At 73.1% G+C, this 9684-nt stretch overlaps 1 protein-coding gene across 1 annotated transcript; it reads left to right on the top strand.

Moving 5' to 3' along the window:
* Positions 1-352: 352 nt before the first annotated feature.
* Positions 353-9287, top strand: LOC142824337 (adenosine 5'-monophosphoramidase HINT2-like). The gene is given in 6 exon segments (XM_075916218.1): positions 353-426; positions 654-733; positions 736-764; positions 6901-7005; positions 8810-8882; positions 9121-9287. Coding segments are annotated over 6 exon segments (438 nt in total). The 5' UTR covers positions 353-367; the 3' UTR covers positions 9213-9287.
* The last annotated feature ends 397 nt before the right edge of the window (positions 9288-9684 follow it).

Raw genomic sequence — 9684 nt, 5'->3', positions numbered from 1 at the left:
CAGAGCAGCCCCGCCCCCACCTCATAGCGATGCCAGCGCTGGCCCCACAGTGCGTGTCGCTGCGTGAGCCCCTGCGCTTTGTGCACGCGCACCCCCCCCGCCCGTGGCACTGTGCCCCCCCCCGCGCACACGCCCCGTGCACTGTCCCCCCGCCCCACACGCCCCGTGCACTGTGCCCCCCGCCCGTGTTCCGGGCACGTGCGCGCCCCGCCTGCCCTCCCGCGGGGGGGGGGTCACTGGCACGGGCAGGGAAACTGAGGCACGAAGGCCAGACGCGAGGGGGGCGGGCCCAGACCCGTGGGGGGCGGGGCGGCAGCCAATGGGGGAGCGGCCCCCGCCCGCGGCGGCCAGAGGCGGCGGGAGCAGCATGGCGGCGGCGGTGCTGCGCGGGGCCCGGGCTGGGCGCTGGGGGCCCGCTGGGGGCAGGTACCCGGGCCGGGGGCGGGGTGAGAGCGGGACCCCCCCCGGGGGGCGGGAGCGGGGCGGCCCCGGCCAGGGAGCGACTCTGGGCAGAGCTCAGCCCCCCCCCCCCGGCTCCGTGGGGCGCGGTCCGGGGGGGGTCATACCGGGGGGGCGCGCTGGGGCGGCCCCGGGGCGGGGCGATGGGCGCTCGCGGTGCCCGCGTCGGGCTGAGCTGCTTGCCTCCCCCAGAGACGCTGCGCGGCCCGCGGGGGGCAGGACGGGGACCCCGGCCCGGCCCCCACCGTCTTCAGCAGGATCATCGACCGCAGCGTCCCGCCGAGCTGCTCTACGAAGACGACAAGGTGCCCCCCCCCCCCCCCCCGCCGCACCAGGGGGGCAGGCCCGGCCGGGGGCTTCCCTGGGGACCCGCATGTCCTGCAGCCCAGCGCCCCACTGCCCAGCGCCCCACTGCTCTGCAGCCCCACTGCCCCAGCGCCCCACTGCTCCTGCAGCCCCACTGTCCCAGCGCCCCACTGCCCCTGCAGCCCCACTGTCCCAGCGCCCCATTGCTCCTGCAGCCCCACTGCCCCAGCGCCCCATTGCTCCTGCAGCCCCACTGCCCCAGCGCCCCACTGCTCCTGCAGCCCCACTGCCCCAGCGCCCCACTGCTCCTGCAGCCCCAATGCTCCCGCCCCTGCAGCCCCCACTGCCCCCACTGCTCCTGCAGCCCCAATGCTCCCGCCCCTGCAGCCCCAGCGCCCCACTGCTCCTGCAGCCCCACTGCCCCCAGCGCCCCACTGCTCCTGCAGCCCCACTGCCCCAGCGCCCCACTGCTCCTGCAGCCCCACTGCCCCAGCGCCCCACTGCTCCTGCAGCCCCACTGCCCCCAGACGCCCCACTGCTCCTGCAGCCCCAATGCTCCCGCCCCTGCAGCCCCACTGCCCCACTGCTCCTGCAGCCCCAATGCTCCCGCCCCTGCAGCCCCAGCGCCCCACTGCTCCTGCAGCCCCACTGCCCCAGCGCCCCACTGCTCCTGCAGCCCCACTGCCCCAGCGCCCCCACTGCTCCTGCAGCCCCAATGCTCCCGCCCCTGCAGCCCCACTGCCCCAGCGCCCCACTGCTCCTGCAGCCCCAATGCTCCCGCCCCTGCAGCCCCAGCGCCCACTGCCCCTGCAGCCCCACTGCCCCCGCCCCTGCAGCCCCAGCGCCCCACTGCTCCCTGCAGCCCCAGCGCCCCACTGCCCCTGCAGCCCCAGCGCCCCACTACTCCTGCAGCCCCACTGCCCCAGCGCCCCACTGCTCCTGCCAGCCCCACTGTCCCCGCCCCTGCAGCCCCAGCACCCCACTGCTCCTGCGGCCCCAGCGCCCCACTGCCCCTGCAGCCCCACTGCTCCTGCAGCCCCAGCGCCCCCACTGCTCCTGCGGCCCCGCTGGGATCCCCCCCCCCTCCCGGAGCCCTGTCTCCCCTCATGGGCCTGCCGGACGCGATCCCCTGGCCCTGAGCCCGCTGGGGCTGTGGGGAGGGGCCGCCCCGGGCCCTGCCAGCTCCCTTCTCCCCCAGCCCAGGGCTGCTCCCCCAGCTCGCTCCATGCTGGAGTCGTGCCCCGCCCCCCGTGGGGCTGAGGGGGCCTGCGGGGCCTGGGAGCTACCTGCCCTGGTCGGCCCGTGCAGCGGGGGACGGGGCCCGGCTCCCCTCCCGGGAAGGCGGGTCCCCGGGGGTGGCAGGGGCAGGCCCGGGTCTCCCTCGGCGGATTTGAGCCGCTGCAGAGTCCTCTGTCACCTTGGCCCCTGGCTGGGCGCAGGGACCCGGCTGGGGGGGGGGGGGGGGGGGCGGGACGGTGGCTCAGAGGTGGGTGCCCAGAGACACGGGGTGTCACCAGGGACAGGGAGCCACTGGCCCCCCCCGCCCCCCACCCCAGTGGGGCTCCCGGCCGGCAGGGCGCACCAGGGTTCTTGGGTCCCAGAGACCCAGCGCAGGGACCGGGAGCAGCCCAGCCTGGGGCCTCCCTGCACCCCAAGGCAGCCAAGCCTGGCTCCCTACCCAGCCCCCAAGCCCTGCTCTGCCTTGTGTCCCCCCTGCCCTGGCCACACCCCTCCTGGGCTCAGGCGGGCAGGGCACCGGCCCCCAGCTAGGGCCTGGTGCAGTGTCCAGGGAAACTGAGGCACTAACCTGGGGTTACTATAGGACAGTAGCAAAGCGAATGCAATCCCCAAATCCTCAATTGCTGCCTCACCTGCTCCCGTGTGTCCCCCCTCCCCCAGCTCCCCTGTGTGTGTGTGCGTGTATCCCTCCCCCAGCTCCCCTGTGTGTGTGTGCGTGTATCCCTCCCCCAGCTCCCCTGTGTGTGTGTGCGCATCCCTCCCCCAGTTCCCCTGTGTGTGTGTGCGCATCCCTCCCCCAGCTCCCCTGTGTGTGTGTGCGCATCCCCCCCCGCAGCTCCCCTGTGTGTGTGTGCGCATCCCTCCCCCAGCTCCCCTGTGTGTGTGTGCGCATCCCTCCCCCAGCTCCCCTGTGTGTGTGTGCGCATCCCTCCCCCAGCTCCCCTGTGTGTGTGTGCGCATCCCTCCCCCAGCTCCCCTGTGTGTGTGTGCGCATCCCTCCCCCAGCTCCCCTGTGTGTGTGTGCGCATCCCTCCCCCAGCTCCCCTGTGTGTGTGTGCGCATCCCTCCCCCAGCTCCCCTGTGTGTGTGCGCATCCCTCCCCCAGCTCCCCTGTGTGTGTGTGTGTATCCCTCCCCCAGCTCCCCTGTGTGTGTGTGTGTATCCCTCCCCCAGCTCCCCTGTGTGTGTGTGCATCCCTCCCCCAGCTCCCCTGTGTGTGTGTGTATCCCTCCCCCAGCTCCCCTGTGTGTGTGTGTGTATCCCTCCCCCAGCTCCCCTGTGTGTGTGTGCGCATCCCCCCCCGCAGCTCCCCTGTGTGTGTGTGCGCATCCCTCCCCCAGCTCCCCTGTGTGTGTGCGCATCCCTCCCCCAGCTCCCCTGTGTGTGTGTGCGCATCCCTCCCCCAGCTCCCCTGTGTGTGTGTGCGCATCCCTCCCCCAGCTCCCCTGTGTGTGTGTGCGCATCCCTCCCCCAGCTCCCCTGTGTGTGTGTGCGCATCCCTCCCCCAGCTCCCCTGTGTGTGTGTGCGCATCCCTCCCCCAGCTCCCCTGTGTGTGTGCGCATCCCTCCCCCAGCTCCCCTGTGTGTGTGTGTGTATCCCTCCCCCAGCTCCCCTGTGTGTGTGTGTGTATCCCTCCCCCAGCTCCCCTGTGTGTGTGTGCATCCCTCCCCCAGCTCCCCTGTGTGTGTGTGTATCCCTCCCCCAGCTCCCCTGTGTGTGTGTGTGTATCCCTCCCCCAGCTCCCCTGTGTGTGTGTGCATCCCTCCCCCAGCTCCCCTGTGTGTGTGTGTGTATCCCTCCCCCAGCTCCCCTGTGTGTGTGTGCATCCCTCCCCCAGCTCCCCTGTGTGTGTGTGTATCCCTCCCCCAGCTCCCCTGTGTGTGTGTGCGCATCCCTCCCCCAGCTCCCCTGTGTGTGTGCGCATCCCTCCCCCAGCTCCCCTGTGTGTGTGCGCATCCCTCCCCCAGCTCCCCTGTGTGTGTGTGTGTATCCCTCCCCCAGCTCCCCTGTGTGTGTGTGTGTATCCCTCCCCCAGCTCCCCTGTGTGTGTGTGCATCCCTCCCCCAGCTCCCCTGTGTGTGTGTGTGTATCCCTCCCCCAGCTCCCCTGTGTGTGTGTGTGTATCCCTCCCCCAGCTCCCCTGTGTGTGTGTGCATCCCTCCCCCAGCTCCCCTGTGTGTGTGTGCGTATCCCTCCCCCAGCTCCCCTGTGTGTGTGTGCATCCCTCCCCCAGCTCCCCTGTGTGTGTGTGCGCATCCCTCCCCCAGCTCCCCTGTGTGTGTGTGCGCATCCCTCCCCCAGCTCCCCTGTGTGTGTGTGTGTGTGTGTGTGTGTGTGCAGCCCTCCCCCAGCTCCCCTGTGTGTGTGTGCGCATCCCTCCCCCAGCTCCCCTGTGTGTGTGTGTGTGTGTGTGCAGCCCTCCCCCAGCTCCCCTGTCTGTGTGTGTGTGTGTGTGCAGCCCTCCCCCAGCTCCCCTGTCTGTGTGTGTGTGTGTGTGTGTGTGTGTGTGCAGCCCTCCCCCAGCTCCCCTGTCTGTGTGTGTGTGTGTGTGCAGCCCTCCCCCAGCTCCCCTGTCTGTGTGTGTGTGTGTGTGTGTGTGTGTGCATCCCTCCCCCAGCTTCCCCTGTGTGTGTGTGCACATCCCTCCCCCAGCTCCCCTGTGTGTGTGTGTGTGCGCATCCCTCCCCCAGCTCCCCTGTGTGTGTGTGCGCATCCCTCCCCCAGCTCCCCTGTGTGTGTGTGTATCCCTCCCCCAGCTCCCCTGTGTGTGTGTGCGCATCCCTCCCCCCCCGCAGCTCCCCTGTGTGTGTGTGCGCATCCCCCCCCGCAGCTCCCCTGTGTGTGTGTGTGCGCATCCCCCCCCGCAGCTCCCCTGTGTGTGTGTGCGCATCCCCCCCCGCAGCTCCCCTGTGTGTGTGTGCGCATCCCTCCCCCAGCAACCCTGTGTGTGTGTGCGCATCCCTCCCCCAGCTCCCCTGTGTGTGTGCGCATCCCTCCCCCAGCTCCCCTGTGTGTGTGTGCGTATCCCTCCCCCAGCTCCCCTGTGTGTGTGTGCGTATCCCTCCCCCAGCTCCCCTGTGTGTGTGTGCGCATCCCTCCCCCAGCTCCCCTGTGTGTGTGTGCGCATCCCTCCCCCAGCTCCCCTGTGTGTGTGTGCGCATCCCTCCCCCAGCTCCCCTGTGTGTGTGTGCGCATCCCTCCCCCAGCTCCCCTGTGTGTGTGTGCGCATCCCTCCCCCAGCTCCCCTGTGTGTGTGTGCGCATCCCTCCCCCAGCTCCCCTGTGTGTGTGTGCGCATCCCTCCCCCAGCTCCCCTGTGTGTGTGTGCATCCCTCCCCCAGCTCCCCTGTGTGTGTGTGCATCCCTCCCCCAGCTCCCCTGTGTGTGTGTGTGTGTGCATCCCCCCCCGCAGCTCCCCTGTGTGTGTGTGCATCCCCCCCGCAGCTCCCCTGTGTGTGTGTGCATCCCCCCCGCAGCTCCCCTGTGTGTGTGTGCATCCCCCCCGCAGCTCCCCTGTGTGTGTGTGCATCCCCCCCCGCAGCTCCCCTGTGTGTGTGTGTGTATCCCTCCCCCAGCTCCCCTGTGTGTGTGTGCGCATCCCTCCCCCAGCTCCCCTGTGTGTGTGTGTGTGCATCCCTCCCCCAGCTCCCCTGTGTGTGTGTGCATCCCTCCCCCAGCTCCCCTGTGTGTGTGTGTGTGCATCCCCCCCCGCAGCTCCCCTGTGTGTGTGTGCATCCCCCCCGCAGCTCCCCTGTGTGTGTGTGCATCCCCCCCGCAGCTCCCCTGTGTGTGTGTGCATCCCCCCCCGCAGCTCCCCTGTGTGTGTGTGTGCGCATCCCTCCCCCAGCTCCCCTGTGTGTGTGTGCGCATCCCTCCCCCAGCTCCCCTGTGTGTGTGTGCGCATCCCTCCCCCAGCTCCCCTGTGTGTGTGTGCGCATCCCTCCCCCAGCTCCCCTGTGTGTGTGTGCGCATCCCTCCCCCAGCTCCCCTGTGTGTGTGTGCGTATCCCTCCCCCAGCTCCCCTGTGTGTGTGTGCGCATCCCTCCCCCAGCTCCCCTGTGTGTGTGTGCATCCCTCCCCCAGCTCCCCTGTGTGTGTGTGTGTGTGTGTGTACATCCCTCCCCCAGCTCCCCTGTGTGTGTGTGTGTGTGTGTGTGTGTGTGTGCAGCCCTCCCCCAGCTCCCGTCTCTGTGTGTGTGTGCAGCCCTCCCCCAGCTCCCCTGTGTGTGTGTGTGTGTGTGTGTGTGTGTGCATCCCTCCCCCAGCTCCCCTGTGTGTGTGTGTGTGTGTGTGCAGCCCTCCCCCAGCTCCCCTGTCTGTGTGTGTGTGTGTGTGTGTGTGTGTGTGTGCAGCCCTCCTCCAGCTTCCCCTGTGTGTGTTCCCCAGAACGTGTGTCCCCCCCCCCCCAGCTCACCCATGTGCCCCCTGCCCCCGAGCTGGTGACGTGACACTGGGGAGGGGGAGGCAATGGCTGTACTAGGAACGTGTCAGTGACCCACCAGGGGGAGGGCAGAGTGGGGGAGGGGCTGGGGACCCTGGGGGGAGGCTTGGCGGGGGAGGGGCCGGGGACCCTGGGGGGGAGGCTTGGCGGGGGAGGGGCCGGGGACCCTCGGGGGGAGGCTTGGCGGGGGAGGGGCCGGGGACCCTCGGGGGGAGGCTTGGCGGGGGAGGGCCCGGGGACCCTCGGGGGGAGGCTTGGCGGGGGAGGGCCCGGGGACCCTGGGGGGAGGCTTGGCGGGGGAGGGGCCGAGGACCCTGGGGGGAGGCTTGGCGGGGGAGGGCCCGGGGACCCTGGGGGGAGGCTTGGCGGGGGAGGGGCCGGGGACCACGTGGGCCCCGCCAGGCGGAGCGGGGCCAGGGGCGCCCCGGCGGCAGTGTTGTGGTCTCTCCCCACAGTGCCTCGCCTTCCGGGACGTGGCCCCGCAGGCCCCGGTGCACTTCCTGGTGATCCCCAAGCGCCCCATCCCCCGGCTGAGCCGAGTGGCAGTGGGGGACACGGAGGTGAGCGGAGCAGGGCCCTGGGGAGCAGGGGCCGGCCACGGGAAGGGCTCTGGGACAGGCTGGGTCTCACCTTGGCAGGACGCCCTCCCCCGCTGCCCCCACCTGGCAGTCCAGCACTGGGGACCCCTCGGTGGAGGGGTGGCCCCCCAGGCAGAGGGGCTCCAGGTCACCTGGGAGCCACTGGTCTCTCTGGTGGAGAGGTTCCAGAGAGGGGGGGTGGGGTGCTGCGGGTCCCAGGGCGTGCGGGGGGTGCGTGGGGGCGGGGTGCTGCGGGTCCCAGGGCGTGCGGGGGGTGCGTGGGGGCGGGGTGCTGCGGGTCCCAGGGCGTGCGGGAGGTGCGTGGGGGCGGGGTGCTGCGGGTCCCAGGGCGTGCGGGGGGTGTGTGGGGGCGGGGTGCTGCGGGTCCCAGGGCGTGCGGGAGGTGCGTGGGGGCGGGTGCTGCGGGTCCCAGGGCGTGCGGGGGGTGCGTGGGGGCGGGGTGCTGCGGGTCCCAGGGCGTGCGGGGGGTGCGTGGGGGCGGGGTGCTGCGGGTCCCAGGGCGTGCGGAGGGTGCGTGGGGGCGGGGTGCTGCGGGTCCCAGGGCGTGCGGGGGGTGCGTGGGGGCGGGTGCTGCGGGTCCCAGGGCGTGCGGGGGGTGCGTGGGGGCGGGGTGCTGCGGGTCCCAGGGCGTGCGTGGGGGCGGGGTGCTGCGGGTCCCAGGGCGTGCGGGGGGTGCGTGGGGGCGGGGTGCTGCGGGTCCCAGGGCGTGCGGGGGTGCGTGGGGGCGGGGTGCTGCGGGTCCCAGGGCGTGCGGGAGGTGCGTGGGGGCGGGGTGCTGCGGGTCCCAGGGCGTGCGGGAGGTGCGTGGGGGCGGGGTGCTGCGGGTCCCAGGGCGTGCGGGAGGTGCGTGGGGGCGGGGTGCTGCGGGTCCCAGGGCGTGCGGGGGGTGCGTGGGGGCGGGGTGCTGCGGGTCCCAGGGCGTGCGGGGGGTGCGTGGGGGCGGGGTGCTGCGGGTCCCAGGGCGTGCGGGGGGTGCGTGGGGGCGGGGTGCTGCGGGTCCCAGGGCGTGCGGGGGGTGCGTGGGGGCGGGGTGCTGCGGGTCCCAGGGCGTGCGGGGGGGCGGGGTGCTGCGGGTCCCAGGGCGTGTGGGGGGTGCGTGGGGGCGGGGTGCTGCGGGTCCCAGGGCGTGCGGGGGGTGCGTGGGGGCGGGGTGCTGCGGGTCCCAGGGCGTGCGGGGGGTGCGTGGGGGCGGGGTGCTGCGGGTCCCAGGGCGTGCGGGGGGTGCGTGGGGGCGGGGTGCTGCGGGTCCCAGGGCGTGCGGAGGGTGCGTGGGGGCGGGGTGCTGCGGGTCCCAGGGCGTGCGGGGGGTGCGTGGGGGCGGGGTGCTGCGGGTCCCAGGGCGTGCGGGAGGTGCGTGGGGGCGGGGTGCTGCGGGTCCCAGGGCGTGCGGGGGGTGCGTGGGGGCGGGGTGCTGCGGGTCCCAGGGCGTGCGGGGGGTGCGTGGGGGCGGGGTGCTGCGGGTCCCAGGGCGTGCGGGGGGTGCGTGGGGGCGGGGTGCTGCGGGTCCCAGGGCGTGCGGGGGGTGCGTGGGGGCGGGGTGCTGCGGGTCCCAGGGCGTGCGGGAGGTGCGTGGGGGCGGGGTGCTGCGGGTCCCAGGGCGTGCGGGGGGTGCGTGGGGGCGGGGTGCTGCGGGTCCCAGGGCGTGCGGAGGGTGCATGGGGGCGCGGTGCCATCGCTCCCCTGGCCGAGGTCCGGGCCTGCTGTATTGGGTTTTCCTGCCCTGCCCCCCGTTTCTCCCTGACCCTGCCCCTCTGCTCCGTCCCAGCTGCTGGGGCACCTGCTGGTGGTGGCCAGCCAGACGGCGAAGGCGGAGGGGCTGGCGGACGGCTACCGAGTGGGTGAGTCGCGGGGGTCCCGGGCCAGGCTGCCAGCTCTGGTCCCAGACGTGTGGGGCCACTGGAGCCCCCCAGCCCTTCCCTGCCTCGCTGCCCTGGGGCGTCTCCCCGTGGCGCTCCCTGCGGGCACCCACATGGACCAGCCCTTGCCCCCCACTGCCCGGGTGTTCCTGCTCTGGGGGAGGGGCTGCCCCGCCCGTTGGCCCCACCTGGCGCACTCACCCTGTTCTCTGCCTTGCAGTGATCAATGACGGGCAGCACGGGGCTCAGTCCGTCTACCACCTGCACCTGCACGTGCTGGGCGGGCGCCAGATGGGCTGGCCCCCAGGCTGAGCGGCGGAGCGACGGGGAAACCGAGGCAGCGCCGGTCCGCGGGGTAGAGCCGTCCCCATTAAACGCTGAGACACGCCCGTGCCCTGGCTCCCTCTGTCCCGGCGCCCGCCAGGAGGGGGCCCACAACGCCCAGGCCAGCGGGGGGGTGAGGGAGGTGACGGGGGAGCCTGCGATGCCCAGACCCAGGGAGAGGGGAGGAGACTGGTACCCAAACTGGGGGGAACCTTGTGATGCCCAGGCCGGGGGGAGGGGTGCCCTGGGGCAGGGGAGCAGGGGACCGTGGGATGCCCAGGCCGGGAGGGGGGGGTACCTGGGGCGGGGGAGCAGGGGACCGTGGGATGCCCAGGCCGGGAGGGGGGGTGCCCTGGGGCAGGGGAGCAGGGGACCGTGGGATGCCCAGGCCGGGAGGGGGGGTACCTGGGGCGGGGGAGCAGGGGACCGTGGGATGCCCAGGCCGGGGGAGGGGGGTTGC

This window comes from Pelodiscus sinensis, unplaced genomic scaffold (genome assembly GCF_049634645.1).
Source record: "Pelodiscus sinensis isolate JC-2024 unplaced genomic scaffold, ASM4963464v1 ctg180, whole genome shotgun sequence".
NCBI classification, from domain to species: Eukaryota; Metazoa; Chordata; order Testudines; family Trionychidae; genus Pelodiscus; species Pelodiscus sinensis.
This window is presented reverse-complemented; position numbering and strand designations above follow the sequence as displayed.